The sequence below is a fragment of the Cebus imitator genome, unplaced genomic scaffold (assembly GCF_001604975.1).
Source record: "Cebus imitator isolate Cc_AM_T3 unplaced genomic scaffold, Cebus_imitator-1.0 Scaffold73, whole genome shotgun sequence".
Lineage (NCBI taxonomy): Eukaryota > Metazoa > Chordata > Mammalia > Primates > Cebidae > Cebus > Cebus imitator.
The window spans coordinates 2,679,002-2,695,409 of record NW_016107388.1 but is presented as its reverse complement, the minus strand read 5'-3'; the positions used below and the strand labels follow the sequence as shown (position 1 = coordinate 2,695,409).

The 16,408-nt window shown below is 37.0% G+C and overlaps 1 protein-coding gene across 1 annotated transcript in view; it reads left to right on the top strand.

Moving 5' to 3' along the window:
- The window catches only part of PXDNL (peroxidasin like), a 456,288-nt gene that overhangs the window by 329,818 nt on the left and 110,062 nt on the right, over window positions 1-16,408 (top strand). The window contains exons 13-14 of the mRNA XM_017531766.1: window positions 8,963-9,075; window positions 12,022-12,178. Of these exons, the coding sequence (XP_017387255.1) occupies window positions 8,963-9,075; window positions 12,022-12,178 (270 nt within the window). The remainder of the gene's footprint in view (window positions 1-8,962; window positions 9,076-12,021; window positions 12,179-16,408) is intronic.

Genomic DNA, 16,408 nt, shown 5'->3' with positions numbered 1-16,408 from the left:
AGGAAAGTATAAGTTAAAAATAAATCTAACAAAATATTTGCGAGCCTTGTATAGAAGAAAAATAAAATGTCATTGAAAGAAATTGAAGAGGACAGACTTACTATTGTAATGATCCAATTGACCTTTAAGAGAAGAGTTATTTTTTTTCAGTTTAGATGAGGATAGGAGGGGAGGTAAGAATGGGTATATGGATTGAATGATACCTCTGTGGAAGAGGAGTATAGGAGCTGAGGAATTTATAGTATGATGGCTTCTGCTTTCTTTGTGGAGAAGTCAATATTGTGAAGGAGAAGGGTATTCCAAGAGATGAAGTAGGTGACTCTAAAGAGAAGTACATGCTTGAAATTTGTTGCTGTTGATGTTCAATAGGATCTGAATTTGGGACAAGGGCACTTTGTTCTTCACAAACCAGGACATGGGATCACTCTATTTTCACTCCAGATATTTTGAGGGAGGAAATGCAAGAAAATGGTGGAGAGTTGTTGAATGAAATGACAATGGGGTAAAAGAGTTCAGCATTTTGGAAGAAAAGTGGTAAAGGTAATGAAACATGGGTTCCTGAACAAAAGCTGTTTGAAAAGGAATTTGAAGGAGATACTTTATGCCAGTGAACAGTTTGCAAACTGGAGAGACACAGCCCCTGGTGTAAAACAAAGGTGCGTTCCAGGTAACAAAGACAGAGTTCAAGTTTTGCAGCAAAAGTTTCTACCCAGCTTCCTAATCAGGTCCATTTATCCAAATGAAGGATTGAAATGTGCTTAATTCTGATTGGCCAATGCAGCTGAGTCTTGATTTGTTGGTTCATGTAAGCTCTGAAGGTCTCCATGTTAAAAAGATGTATATTACATAACAATATTAACATTAAATGTAAATAGACTAAATGTCCCAATCAAAAGACACAGACTGGCAAATTAGATGAAGAGTCAAGACTCATTGGTGTGCTGTATTCAGAAGACCCGTCTCATGTGAAAAGACACACATAGGCTCAAAATAAAGGGATGGAGGGAGATTTACTAAGCAAATGCAGAGCAAAAAGAAAGCAGGAGTTGCAATCCTAGTCTCTGATAAAACAGACTTTAAACCAACAAAGATCAAAGAGATGAAGAGGGCATTACATAATGGTAAAGGGATTAATGCAACGAGAAGAGCTAACTATCCTAAATATATATGCATCCAATACAGGAGCATCCAGATACATAAAGCAAGTTCTTTACAACCTACAAAGAGACTTAGACTCCCACACAATAATAGTGAGAGACTTTAACACTCTACTGTTGATATTAGACAGATCAATGAGACCGAAAATTATCAAGGCTATCCAGGACTAGAACTCAGATCTGGACCAAGTGGGCCTAATAGACATCTACAGAACTTTCCATTCCAAATCCACAGAGTATATATTCTTCTCAGCACCACATTGCACTTACTCTAAAATTGACCACATAATTGGAAGAAAATCATTCCTTAGCTAATGCAAAAGAACAGAAATCATAACAAACACTCTCTCAGACCACAATGCAATCAAATTAGAACTCAGGATTAAAAAACTCACTCAAAACCGCACAACTGCATGGAAACTGAACAACCTGCTCCCAAATGACTACTGGATAAGTAATGAAGGCAGAAATAAAGATGTTCTTTGAAATCAATGAGAATGAAGACATAACATACCAGAATCTCTGGGACACATTTAAAGCAGTGTCTAGAGGGAAATTTACAGCTATAAATGACCATATGAGAAGCGAGGCAAGATCTAAAATCAACACCCTAATGTCACAATTCAAAGAACTAGTGCAGCATGATCAAACAAATTCAAAAGCTAGCAGAAGACAAGAAATAAATAAGATCAGAGCAGAACTGAAGGAGATAGAGATACAAAAACTCTTCAAAAAATCAATGAATCCAAGAGCTGGTTTTTTGAAAAGATCAACAAAATAGATAGACCACTAGCTAGACTAATAAAAAAGGAAAAGAGAGTAGAGTCAAATAGATGCAACAAAAAATGATAAAGGGGATATCACCACAGATTGCACAGAAATACAAACTACCATCAGAGATTACTACAAACACCTCTATGCACATAAACCATTAAATCTAGAAGAAATGGATAAATTCTTGGATACTTACTTGCACCCTCCAAGGACAAAACCAGGAAGAAGTTGAATCCCTGAATAGACCAATACAATAACAAGGTCTGAAGTGGAAGAGCAAATTAATAGCCTACAAACTGAAAAAAGTCCAGGGCCAGGTGGGTTCACAGCTGAATTCTACCAGAGATACAAAAAGGAGCTGGTACAAATCCTTCTGAAACTATTCCAGACAATACGAAAAGAGAGAATCCTCCCTAACTAATTTTATGAGACCAACATCATCCTGATACCAAAACCTGACAGAGATGCAGCTAAAAAAGAAAATTTCAGGCCAATATCTCTGATGAACATTGATGCAAAAATCTTCAATAAAATACTGGCAAACTGAATCCAACAGCACATTACAAAGCTTATCCATCACAATCAGGCAGGCTTCATCCTAGGGAAGTTAGGCTGGTTCAACATACACACATCTGTAAATGTAATACACCACATAAACAGAACCAAAGACAAAAAACACATGATTGTTTCAATAGATGCAGAGAAGGCCTTCAACAAAATTCAACAGCCCTTTATGCTAAAAACTTTCAATAAACTAGGTATCAATGCAATGTATCTCAAAATAATAAAAGTTATTTATGACAAACCCACAGCCAGTGTCATACTGAATGGTCAAAAACTGGAAGCATTCCCTTTGAAAACTGGTACAAGACAAGGGTGCCCTCTCTCACCACTCCTATTCAACATAGTATAGGAAGTTCTGGCCAGAGCAATCAAGCCAGAAAAAGAAATAAAGGGTATCCAACTAGGAAAAGAGGAAGTCAAAAATGTCTTTATTTGCAGTTGACGTGATTGTATATTTAGAAGATCCCATCGTCTCAGTCTAAAATCTTAAGATGATAAGCAACTTTAGCAAAGTCTCAGGATACAAATCATTGTGCAAAAATCACAAGCATTCCTATACACCAATAACAGGCAAACAGAGAGCCAAATGATGAATGAATTCCCATTCACAATTGCTACAAAGAGAATAAAATGCCTAGGAATACAAGTAACAAGGGATGTGAAGGATTTCTTCAAGGAGAACTACAAACCACTGCTCAATGAAATAAGAGAGGACACAAACATATGGAGAAACATTCCATGCTCATGGTTAGGAAGAATCAATATCGTGAAAGTAGTTTATAGATTCAATGCTATCACCATCAAGGCTACCATTGTTCACAGAACTGGAAAAAAAAACACCTTAAACTTTGTATGGAACCAAAAAAGAGCTCACATAGCCAGGACAATCCTAAGCAAAAAGAACAAAGCAGGAGGCATCACACTACCTGACTTCAAACTATAACAAAATGCTACAGTAATCAAAATAACATGGTACTGGTACCAAAACAGAGATATAGACCAATGGAACAAAACAGAGGGCTTGGACATGATGCCACACATCTACAGCCATCTGATCTTTGACAAACCTGACAAAAAAAGCAATGGGGAAAGGATTCCCTATTTAATAAATGGTGTTGGGAAAACTGGCTAGCCATATGCAGAAAGCTGAAACTGGATCCCTTCCTTACACCTCATACAAAAATTAACACCAGATGGATTAAAGATTTAAACGTTAAGACCTAACACCATAAAAATCCTAGATGGTAACCTAGGCAATACCATTCATGACATAGGCATAGGCCAGGACTTCATGACTAAAACACTACAAGCAATGGCAACAAAAGCCAAAATAGACAAATGGGATCTAATTAAACTCCAGAGCTTCTGCACTGGAAAAGAAACTATCATTAGAGTGAACTGGCAACCAACAGAATGGGAAAAATTTTTTGCAGTCTGTCCATCTGACAAAGGACTAATATCCAGAATCTACAAAGAACTTAAACAAATTTACAAGAAAAAAACAAACAACCCCATCAAAAAGTAGGCAAAGGATATGAACACAGACTTTTCAAAAGAAGACATTTTATGCAGCCAACAAACCTATGGAAAAAATGCTCATCACTGATCATTAGAGAAATGCAAATTAAAACCACATTGAGTTACCATCTCATACCATTTAGAATGGTGATCATTAAAAAATCTGGAGACAGCAGATGCTGGAGAGGATGTGGAGAAATAGGAACACTTTTACACTGTCGGTGGGTGTGTAAATTAGTTCAGCCATGGTGGAAGACAGTGTGGCAATTCCTAAAGGATCTAGAAGTAGAAATACCATTTGACTCAACAATTCAATTACTGGGTATATGCCCAAAGGATTGTAAATCATTCTATTATAAAGACACATGCACACATGTGTTCATAGCGGCACTGTTCACGATAGCCAAGACTTGGAACCAATCCAAATGCCCATCAATGATAGACTGGATAAAGGAAATGTGGCACATATACACCATGGAATACTATGCAGCCATAAAAAAGGATGAGTTCATGTCCTTTGAAGGGACATGGATGAAGCTGGAAACCATTAGTCTCAGCAAACTGACACAAGAATAGAAAACCAAACACTACATGTTCTCACTCATAGGTGGGTGTGGAACAATAAGAACACATGGACATAGGGAGGGCAACATCACACACTGAGGCCTGTTGGGGAGTGGGGGAGCTATTGGAGGGATAGCAGGGGGTGGGGGGTTTGGGGAGGGATAACATTAGGAGAAATACCTAATGTAGATGATAGGAGGATGGAGGCAGCAAACCACCATGGTATGTATATACCTATGTAACAGTCCTGCACGATCAGCACATGTGCCCCAGAACGTAAAGTATAATAATAAAAAATAATGTTAAAAAATAATATTAAGGTACATATAATGAATATGTAAAGACATGGAAGGATTTTCACAATGTATTAAGGATTAATAAAGCAGGTCATTAAAGAACAAAAAGGTGTGTGTTTTCAGGGAGCTCATAGTATGTGTGTCACCCCTAGTCAGCAAATGGCTGATTGGCTCTATTTTAAATTTTAGTCCAGTTAGCTGCTTGGGATTCATCCTGAAGGACTGGATCTTTCAGGCTTATAATTATTCAGAGAATCTTGGCCGAAAAGGAAAGGAAATGAGACTAGAAGATTGCTAGTCAACAGGAAATAAGTAGATGGTCTTCCAAGTCTAGATCAAGTCCAAATGAGGAGATTCAAGGGCATAATTAGAAGAGCTTTGCTTTAGAGTGTGGTGTTAGATATTTCGAAAATATTAGAAGTGACGGCACAGCTTGTGGTAATGAGCATCTGTTGCGACAGGAGGTGAAAGCAGCTGGTGATGAAGGACATCAGACAAAGGAAGCTATGATGTGAAGAGTGAGACACTGGAGACCTCTTGGTTGAATCAGAAGGGTCGCTGCTGACCCTGGTCCTCATGAGACATCCATTATGCATTGTGAGGCATCAATCAGCCATGGTCTCAGCATTCTGAAATACATGTGTTAACTTAGCATACAGCATGAATTTGAAATACATAAGGAAAATAAGATTCCAACGGAAGAACCGAACCTTTTTATCTTTGTCAGTAATAAATTTTTGATGTTACCATAATTTTTTTCAGAAATGCAGAACTATAGAAGAAAGATGTGATGAAACCTCTTATTTCCTTAATTGAAGATCAAGCCTGGGTGACAGAGTGAGACCCTATCTCAAAAAAAAAAAAAAAAAAAGGCGGAGATGGTGGCTCACACCTGTAATCCCAGCACTTTGGGAGGCCAAGGCAGGCAAATCACGAGGTCAGGAGTTCAAGACCAGTCCAGCCAATATGGTGAAACCGCATCTCTATTAAAAAAAAATACAAAAATTAGCCGGGCATGGTGGTACATGCCTGTAATCCCAGTTACTCCAGAGGCTGGGGCAGAAGAATCACTTGAACCCAGGAGGTGGAGGCTGCAATGAGCTGAGATTATGCCACTGGTCACTGTACTCCAGCCTGGGCGACAGAGCGGGACTCTGCTTCAAAAAAAAGTAGAAAATGAGGAAGATAGTTTGTTAGCTTTCCTAATAAGCTACAGATTTTACTATCACAGGACTTAGCTTGTGCACTTGTGGATTTTTTTTTCTTTGAGATGAAGTCTCACTCTGTCACCCAGGCTGGAATGCAGTGGCACAGTCTCAGCTCACTGCTACCTCCAGCTCCCGGGTTCAAGTGATTCTCCTGCCTTAGCCTCCTGAGTAGCTGGAACTACAGGCACGCACCCCCATGCCTGGCTAATATTTTGTATTTTTAGTAGATAACAGTGTTTCACCATGCTGGCCAGGCTGGCTTCCAACTCCTGATCTCAGGTGATCCACTCACCTTGGCTTCACAAAGTGCTGGGATTATAGACGTGAGCCACCACACCTGGCTGCGTATTGAAATTTTTAAAGAAAGTTCCAAACTCTTTTCCAGAGTGTTTGCACTGACTGACTTTGCCACCAACAATGTATGAGTAATTGTTTCCCTGCATTCTTGCCTGCAATTTGTGATGTAATTATTTTGTATGTTAGCCGTTTTTACAGGTGTCTAGTAATATCTCATTGTGGTTTTAATTTGCATGTCTCTAATGACTTCAGATTTTGAGCACCTTTTCAAATGCTGATTTGCCATCTGTATATCCCCTTCAGTACAATGTCATGCCTTTTGCCCATTCTCTATTTGAAGTGTTTGGTATTTTACTGTTGAATTTTGGGGTTCTTTATATATTTTAGACACTATTCCTATCTGCATATGTGGTTTGCAAATATTTTCTCAGTCTATAACTTGCCTTTTGATACTCCCATGATGGTGTTCACAGCACAGAATTTTTTATTTTGGTGAAATCCAGATTGCCAATTTTTTTTCTTTGATAGATCAAGCTTTTAATGCAAAGTCAGAGAACATTTGGCTTAAATTTCAAAGATTTTATCCTATTTTTTAGTAATAGTTTTACATTTTATATTTAAGTTTGTTGTCCATTTTGAGTTAATTTTTTTTATAAAGAGTGAGACTTAGGTAAAGGTTTATTTTTCTGCCTGTGGTTATCCATTTGCTATTGTACTGTTGGTTGAAAGGGCTGCAGTGAACTGCTTTTGCGCTTTCATTAAAAGCCAAAGGAGCATATTTGTGTGGGTCCATTACTGGGTTCTCTGCCCTGTCTCATTGATATTTGTGTCTGTGTGTCCTCATTCCTCAATACTACACAGTCTTGATTACTGCAGTTATAGGACCTGTCTTCAAATCCAGTAGATCAATTTCTCTTACTTTGTTCCTTTTTGTCAAAACTATTTACCTATTCTAGTTTCTTTGCCTTTCCACGTAAATTTTAAAATAATCTGATCTATAGCTATGAAATAAATCTTGCTGGGATTTTAATGAGAATTGCATTAAACTTGTGTATCAACTTGTAAATAACACCTTAACTGTCTTTAGACTTTCAATTCATGCATATATGCTTATTCATTTTTTTTAAATCTCTGATTTTGTACATCAGCATTTTGTAGATTTTCGTTTATAAGTACTGTGGATGTTTTGTTAAATTTATACCTACTTATTCCATGTTTTGACCAATTGTAAATATTTTTTTAAAAAGACATATGTCCACATGTTCATTGATTTTATATAAAATAAATACCATGTATATATGAATACATACATGTGTCTTGTATCCAGAGACCTTGTGAAGTCACTTTGGAGTATTTTTGATATGTCTTAGAATATTCTATGTAGACGGTAATTTCAGTTGTAAATGGGACAGTTTTATCGCTTCTTTTCCATTCTGTTTGCTTTCTATGTCCTCTACTTCCCATGGTGCACAAGCTAGAACTTGTGGCAGTATGTTGAATCAGACTGGAAAGAACAGATATCCCTGCCTTACTTCCTAAGGGAAAAGTATTCACTGTGTTTCCTTACTCTAGGGCTTTCGTACATGTTCTTTCCCAAGTTGTGTAAGTTCCCCTCTGCTCTTATTTTCTTTCTGAGAGGTCTTTAGCTCATAATCAGTGTGGAATATAAGCACACACTTTGTATTTATTGATACTATTATGTGACTTTTCTTCTTTAGCAGTTAACATGATGGATTATATTGACTGATTTTCAAATAATGAACCAGTATTGCATGCTGGGAATAAACCTTACTTGCTCATGGTGTATAAACCTTTTTATATTCATAAATTCTATTTGCCAATATCTTGTTAATGATTTTTGTGGGTATATTTGTGAGAAGTATTGGACTGTAGGTTTTTTTTTTCCATTTTTTGTAGTCGTTATCTGGTTTTGATATTAGGGTGAGCCTCCCAAAGGGAGCTAGGAAGTATTCCCTCCTCTGTTATTTTATAGAGGAGATTCTATAAAACTGCTGTTAAATTTTTTAAACACTGGGTCAAATTCTTCAGTAAAATATTTTTAGTTCCTTCTCAGGGATTTCTTGTTTGGGGAGTTTTAAGGATTATGAATTCATTTTTTAAACAGTTATAGAGCTATCTCAATTATCTATTTCATATTAGGTGTATTATGGTAGTTTGTGTTTTCTGAGGAAATGAGATTTTCACTGAAGAGCTGGATCTTTTTATCTTAGCCACAAATAAGTTTTGATGTTACCTTATAGTTTTATTTCACACTTACCAAAAAGTACTGAGAAAGAATAATGAAAATCCTGTACCCATGGCTAAGCTGAAGAGATGCATGTTAAAATGCAAACGTTGTTAAAGCTTCAGTACATTCCTTTTGCCTAATTCCTGCTCTCGCCTCTCCAGCACTTGCCGCCAGCCTGGGTGTGCTGCTTGTTATTCCACTAGGTGTTCAAGTAATTGATTTTTTAAAAACTACTGTGCTTAACCAATACGGCATTCAGATGCATACCATTCACTCAGCTGGCATATATTGACAAAAATGATACTGACATGATGTTATTTTGGTTTGTTTCCACAGCTCTTCCAGTGTTTATTCAACGTCCTCAGGATACAAGTGTCGAGGTTGGAAAGAATATAAACATTTCATGTCATGCTCAAGGAGAACCACATCCCATAATTACTTGGAATAAGGTAAGATCTCAACTAAGAGTACAGTAATATTAAAAACATTGACAGATGTATTGACCCACTGAAATGGAGGCAATGATTCTCATATAGATTTATTGCTGTTGCGATTTTTCCTAGCAAATAATACTTTTTAAACTGTAGCAGGATTATTTCCTGTTTCTTCTTCTTCTTTTTTTTTTTTTTTTAAGTGACTATCTGATTTTGGTTCAGTGTTTTGATAAGGTTTATCCTTTCTCATTTCCTTGGTTGATGAAAACTTTATAAGCATAACTGATTTCCTCTAAGGAAAATTGGTTTTGACACATATAAATTAAGAGTTTAGTGGCTAATGAGAAACCGTTTTAAGTTAATAACTCAGAAGTGGATTAAAAGTAGGTCATTGGCTAAAACAGGAAAGGAATGAAAAACTTGATGTTAAAGAAACAAGAAAACGTAGTTCTGAAGTTTCAAAACCTGAGTGGCTTTAACGAAACAATAGCTGCCTATTTATATATCTTAACGTCTTTTGGAAGCCATATTTTTCCAACATAACTGCTTCTTCTGTTTTAAGTTTTTCATCAAAACAAAATGAAGGGTCTCAGATTTCAGTGTTCTTAAAAATCAACAGATTTGCACACTTGAACATCAGTTTTTGAAACATTTTGACAAAACACAAAATCTGTGAAAGGTCACAAAGCTGCTTTCCAAAACCACTTGGCTCATTTTTGTTGCTGCTATGTAGTACTAAGGCCTTCCTTGTGCTGTAGCCAAGTCTCACACGCTCTTCTCTATGAAGAGTAAGTTTAGGGGTCTCAATCTTAAGTCTTTTGGTTCATGTCCTCTCACCAGTCTGAATATTTTTTAATAAACGCCTTTCAATTTTATATTATATATTAATTTTGTTTTTTTTTTTTGAGATGGAGTCTTGCTCTGTCACCCAGGCTGGAGTGCAGTGGCATAATCTCAGCTCACTGCAACCTCTGCCTCCCAAGTTCAAGTGATTCTCCTGCCTCAGCCTCCTGAGTAGCCTGTATTACAGGCACCTGCCATCACTCACAGCTAGTTTTTATATTTTTAGTAGAGACAGGGTTTCACCATAGGTCAGGCTGGTTTCGAACTCCTGACCTCATGATCTGCCCACCTCTGCCTCCCAAAGTGTTGGGATTACAGGTGTGAGCCACCATGCTCAGCCACATTAAAATATTTTTATTCTAAAAATAGTGTGGAAAACATACATTTGGTCAGTCTCTAAAGCCTTATTCGACACTCTACAACATGCGTCATTCTATAATAACATCAGCAGAATATCTCAGTGTCTACTTTGTAAAAGGTAGCTTCTAATCACAAACTGATTGAGTGCTGACTCTATGCCAGACATTTTACATACACGATCACATTTACTCTTCATAACAGTCCTCTTCAGCTCACAAGTTTGGAAATAGTATGAGTTAGCAAAACTTTGCTAGGAGCAATGGAAACACCCAACCATAAGCAGAAAAGGAATGTGCTGGAAAGCGATCTGATTGCTGAGATTCTAAGCAAACATTTCAGAGCTATAAATTTAGTCTGTGAGTTCTGGCAGTGGGTTAGGAGAAGGGAGGACAAGGGAGAAACTTTGAAAGGAAATTCAGTAATGGCCCAGCTTGAGGCAGGGAAGGTGTGGTTTTGAAGGGAGGACCCACGAGGCCTTGCAACCTGTGCACCTGGTCGTCATCCCTGACTTGTGTCTGTCTGGTCTCTCTCATCTGCCCTCTCATCTGGTAGCTCCCTGAGACTTCCTCTCATTCCTGCTCTGAGTTACCAGCTACCAATCACCAGTACTTGTGTTCTAGCATTGGGTAAAGTCAGCTGTGGGAATCCGAAGACCGGTGAAACATCATTTTCACTCTAAACGTTCGTGGTTACACTCTAGCCTGTTGGCTACAGCAGGAGTGTGAATTCTTTTGAAAAAGTCCCTCGCATCTTCTGTTGCCTGTGAATCTTTTGGCGAGAGGCAGGGCAGAGGCATGCCATTTTACTGCAGTTTCATAAGGCCAATTTCTTTTACTTTTTCAAATTAACCCCATAATAATGACAATGTATGTAAATCTATATTAACTATAAGCAAATACACTTTAATCATAGTTCATATAAAACTTGTTATTTTTATCTTCTTAAAGTATATTTTTAATTGAGTATATATACATAATACACACATATGAGTGTAGCTATAAAAACATATGAGTACCTACAAGAAAGAAATAGAAGGGACATTAGAAATATGTTAATAAAAATATTTTGATGTTTTTAGATGATGGATGTGTGAGCATTCTTCTCCTTGTTAATTTTTAATTTTTTTTTTTATTTTAGATATGGGATCTTGCTATGTTGCACAGGCTGCAGTGCAGTGGCATGATCATAGCTCACTACAGACTCACACTTATGGACAACCCTCTCGCCTCAGCCTCCTGAGTAGCTAGAACTACAGGCACATGCTACCATGCCTGGCTGACTTTTGTTCTAACTTTTTTTTTGTAGCGATGGGGTCTTGCTATGTTACCCAGGCTTGTCCTGAACTCCTGGGCTCAAGTTACCCTCCTGCCTCAGCAGTGCTGGGATTATAGGCATGAGTCCCTATGCCCAATCAAATGTAGTTGTCAGAATTATCTTTAGCAGTAAGAAATATGTGAATCCATTGTGTGTATCCATCCATTGGAGTGATGATTTTAAAATAATTATTCTATTGAATAATTACATGATTGAACTTTTGATTATCATATTTAATAATTAGAGAGAAAAACCACACTTCCCAGAAACCTCTTTTCCTTTCTTCCTTCTCTCACTAGATCCACATATCTCCTCCAGTACTTGACACACAGCAGACATGCAGTAGATGTCTGTTGAACAAATGAACCTACATTTAAACAAGTTAAGTACCTTATTTTTTAGGGAGTCACACCCATCCAGTGACAACTATTTTTTGCTCCCTAGAAAGGTGTGCAGATTACTGAAAGTGGTAAATTTCACATGGATGGTGAAGGCACGCTGACCATCTACGACGCAGGGCACCTTGACCAGGGAAGATATGATTGTGTGGCTCGGAATTCATTTGGCCTCGTTGTGACCAACATGTTTCTTACAGTCACTGGTAGGTGTTTGTAGCTCCGTTTACAACATCCAAATAACTGTCTTTGAACAGCTGCTACTTCTAATGCTATGTGACTGACCTCACTAATCATACTTTCTTATACTTTCTTTCTGGTCAAGTGTGCTTGTGGTCAAAGCTGTTTTATTCTTTTTCAAATAAAAACTTTTAAATGTGAACAATGTTAAGGGATATAAAGTAAAAATAACAATGCCAAAAAAGAATGTAAATAGCAAAGATTTGCAAATGCATATCAGGTTTTTTTACAGCCAAAAATTATAGAATGCAAGATGTATTTATAGCCAAAATGTGAGCCGGAGGTTGGAACATAATATGAAACTCAACATGTATTAGGTACACTAGCCTAGCATATGCAATCTTAGTTTAAAACTAAAAATCAACCCATCAAACTCTCAAGTAAGATTTATAACCACTAGAATAAATATCTCAATGTTTGCAGGCATTTAAAATTGGCCAATGTAATTGGCATAGCTTTTTGCATTTTATCATCAATCTGATTATATAGCTAGAACCCTCTGCAGGTTGATTATATAGAATGACTGTTTAAAATACTGTTTACTGTAAAAATCTTTTATTTTTCTTTTTTTGATTATTCACAAGGGAGATGGGAGAGTCCATTTGCAGGCAGACTTGCATAGACTGTTCTGAAACTCAGGTGAGGTTATTTACAAGTGGAGACAGGCTGTGAATGAAGGTTGCCTGGTATGTTCTCTGCACGGGGAAGCACTGAAGAAAAGCACAGCATGTCTGCATGTGGGAGTTGACATTAGAGTTGCTTTTTTTGCAAATGGGTTCAGGAGTTTTGCCTTATTGACAATCAACAGCTGAAATACATGAGTTTAGCTACATGCATTTGGAGTGCTATTTTGGCTTTGCTTATCTTTCAGTATCCTTAAAAACGAACAAATTTCAAAAATACGGTTTTGTAGATTCTTTTTTTTATTTTAGGTTTTTCCAGGCCTTATGGGTTTATAAAAGAGATTGGGTAACTCTTTCATTATATTCAATGCTATTTCATAACACGGCCCTGGTTAAAAATAGATTTAGCTTATCAACTTATGTTTTTAAAGATTTGCCGTTTTCTGTCATGTGAATACTTTCATACTCTTTTATCATATACTTTCATTTCACTTTGATTTTTACTTACATATTCTGAGATCTCAAACTTCTGAGCATTTCTTTTGCCCAAGTCAATGGTCCCCAACCTTTTTGGCACTGGGGACGGGTTTCGTTGAAGACAATTTTTCTACAGACTGGGGGTGAGGAAATGGGTTTGGGATGATTCAAGTACATTACATTTATTGTGCATTTTATTTCTATCATTATTATATTATAATATATAATGAAATAATTATACAACTTACCGTAACGTAGATATCATTGGGAGCCCTGAGCTTGTTTTTCTGCAGCTAGATGGTCCCATCTGGGAGTGATGGAAGACAGTGACAGATCATGAGACCTCTGGTAAAATGCACTTGTGATAGTTTTGGGAAAAGTTATTACAGAATTCAAATTAATATCATCATGTTTTAGAAATGCTAAAACTCTTTACCATTAAGCAAACACACAAGCAAACAAATACTCTCTCTCTGTCTTGCTCTTCCACATACACAGAAGGACTGTAGTCACAGTGAAAAAACATTTCAGAATCTCCAACATAAGAATTTTATCTTCTTTGACAGAAATTTAAATGTAATTATGCATACATATTAAAAGTAAAACATTCAGGTCAGATGCGGTGGCTCACTCCTGTAATCCCAGCACTTTGGGAGGCCAACGCGGGCAGATCATGACTGCAGGAGTTCGAGACCAGCCTGGCCAACATAGTGAAGCCCTGTCTCTACTAAAAATAAAAAAATTAACCAGGCATGGTGCCATGCATCAGTAGTCCCAGCAATTTGGGAGGCTGAGACAGGAGAATCACTTGAACCTGAGAGGCGGAGGTCGCAGTGAGTCAAGATTGCACCACTACACTCCAGCCTGGATGACAGAGTGAAACTGTCTTAAAAAAACAAAACAAAACGAAACAAGAAAGTAAAACATTGAGCAAAATGTATTAATCACTTTATTTTCCAGATGTTAAAATAGTGATAGCATTCACTGATACTCTGTTCCATGGTATTGAAAACAGAAAATCAGTCTATAGGGAGATAATAGTACAATAAAATAAATGTTATTCAACAAAGAAAAACTTTTCTTTTGCTTTGGGGCATTTATATGTCAATATGAAGGAAAAGTAATTTATACCAAATAAATTTCATAATGTTAGAAATATTTTTTAATAAAGTAAAAAATGCAAGAATATAAATTTAAAAGTTTTGACTAAATTTAAGATCAGATACAAGGGTGTGTATATATTTATACAACCCAAATTAGCAGAATAAGGGGAAATATGGCAAAATAAAGTAGCATTTTCTGAATGTTATGACAGACCCTTTCATTCACCAGGCCATTATAAGTAATAGGAAAAGTTCATACATCACAGGTGGATTTTCCAATTTTGCTGCCCCTACTGAGTCATTGTAGAATGTTGTAACTCCACTTGTGGAGTAGGTGATACAAGTAAGTGATTATGACTTTTAAATTTCTAATTTACATTAGGAATTACAGCCATAGAAATTAATGCACAATCATGAAAACTTCACAACCATCTAGGCATTATACAAAATTTACATTTTACTGACTGATGTTTGTAGCAGGGCATCTGTGATGGCAAAAGAAAGAAAAGATTTCCACAGTTGTAATTTTTTCAGAAAGCTCATTTTCCTTTTACATTTAATAGATTTTTAAACAGTTTACATAGATATAAATAACCCATAAGACTGATACAGTATTTACTGGGAATCTCTTCTTTTGTTCAGGATGTTGTCAATGTATTTGATATCAGCAAATATTAATTCTATTTGCCCCCTTCTTTTTTCTAGATAATATTTTGTATCTAAATGCTACATATTTTATTAAGATAAAATATTTATGTAGTTATTTATTGTTTTAAAAAAATACTTGTTTAAGAATAATTTATTGTAATGCTTCCTGTGTTATATGAACCTCGAAGTGCTAGTAAGTGCTGTGAGGTATACACCCGTTTCTTGCTTGTGAAAATGGTTCAGTTTCACTGAAGACACAACACATTTGTATGAAACGTTAGCACTGTGAGACAGTGAGAAGAAAACCCCAGGGTAAGCCATTGATCTCAGCCACGTTGGATAACTTCCTTACCCATAATTGGAATTGATTTTCTTATTTTTTAAAAAGATGGACCTGAACTCTCTCAAGAGTACTTCTTGGCATAGAATTTCTATGTTTCCATGATAGAATTCAAACAATAGTTACAAAAAGAGTACAGCAGAAATGAGGAAGCAGTTTATGGCATGCCTGTGATAAAATTCTTACCATTGAGACATTGAATCAATATGTGGACAAGGTGAAAAATGCAAAGATGACCCATAATTTATTAAATGAAAAACATGGAGCACCTACATGCATATACTGGTTTAAATTATACGAAAATGATGCTAAGCAATGTTATCTTCTCTGAAGTTTCTAGTTAAGTGTCTAAATGTCTGTTGGGCACCTCATTTTGGTGAGCCCATAGTCCCTGCAATTCCTTGTGTTAAAAACCACCCTTGAACATATTAGACTCTGAACCCCTGGCCTTTCCCCGAAGACCTTGTCTCCTAGCATGCCCTCATAGCAGAAGCAGGAAGCTGAGCCCTCCGGATTTATTTTGCTTCCCAGCTCCCTTACCCTAACTCAATTCACTGCTTCAGCTGTATCTTTAACTCAATAAGTTATCATCAAACTAAACTGGCTACATTGAGATTGAGAATTTAAGGCTATACTAGCTGACTTTAGGTTAGTGGGGCCTTTTCTGTTAAGTTAATGAAATAACCTATACTAAACTCATAGGAAGATTACTAGTAAAAATAAGAGTTGGGCCGGGCACGGTGGCTCACGCCTGTAATCCCAGCACTTTGGGAGGCCAAGGCGGGTGGATCATGAGGTCAAGAGATCGAGACCACCCTGATCAACACTGTGAAACCCCATCTCTACTAAAAATACAAAAAAAAAAAATTAGCTGGGCATGGTGGCATGTGCTTGTAATCCCAGCTACTCAGGAGGCTGAGGGAGGAGAATTGCCTGAACCCAGGAGGCGGAGGTTGCGGTGAGCCGAGATCACGCCATTGCACTCTAGCCTGGGTAACAAGAGGG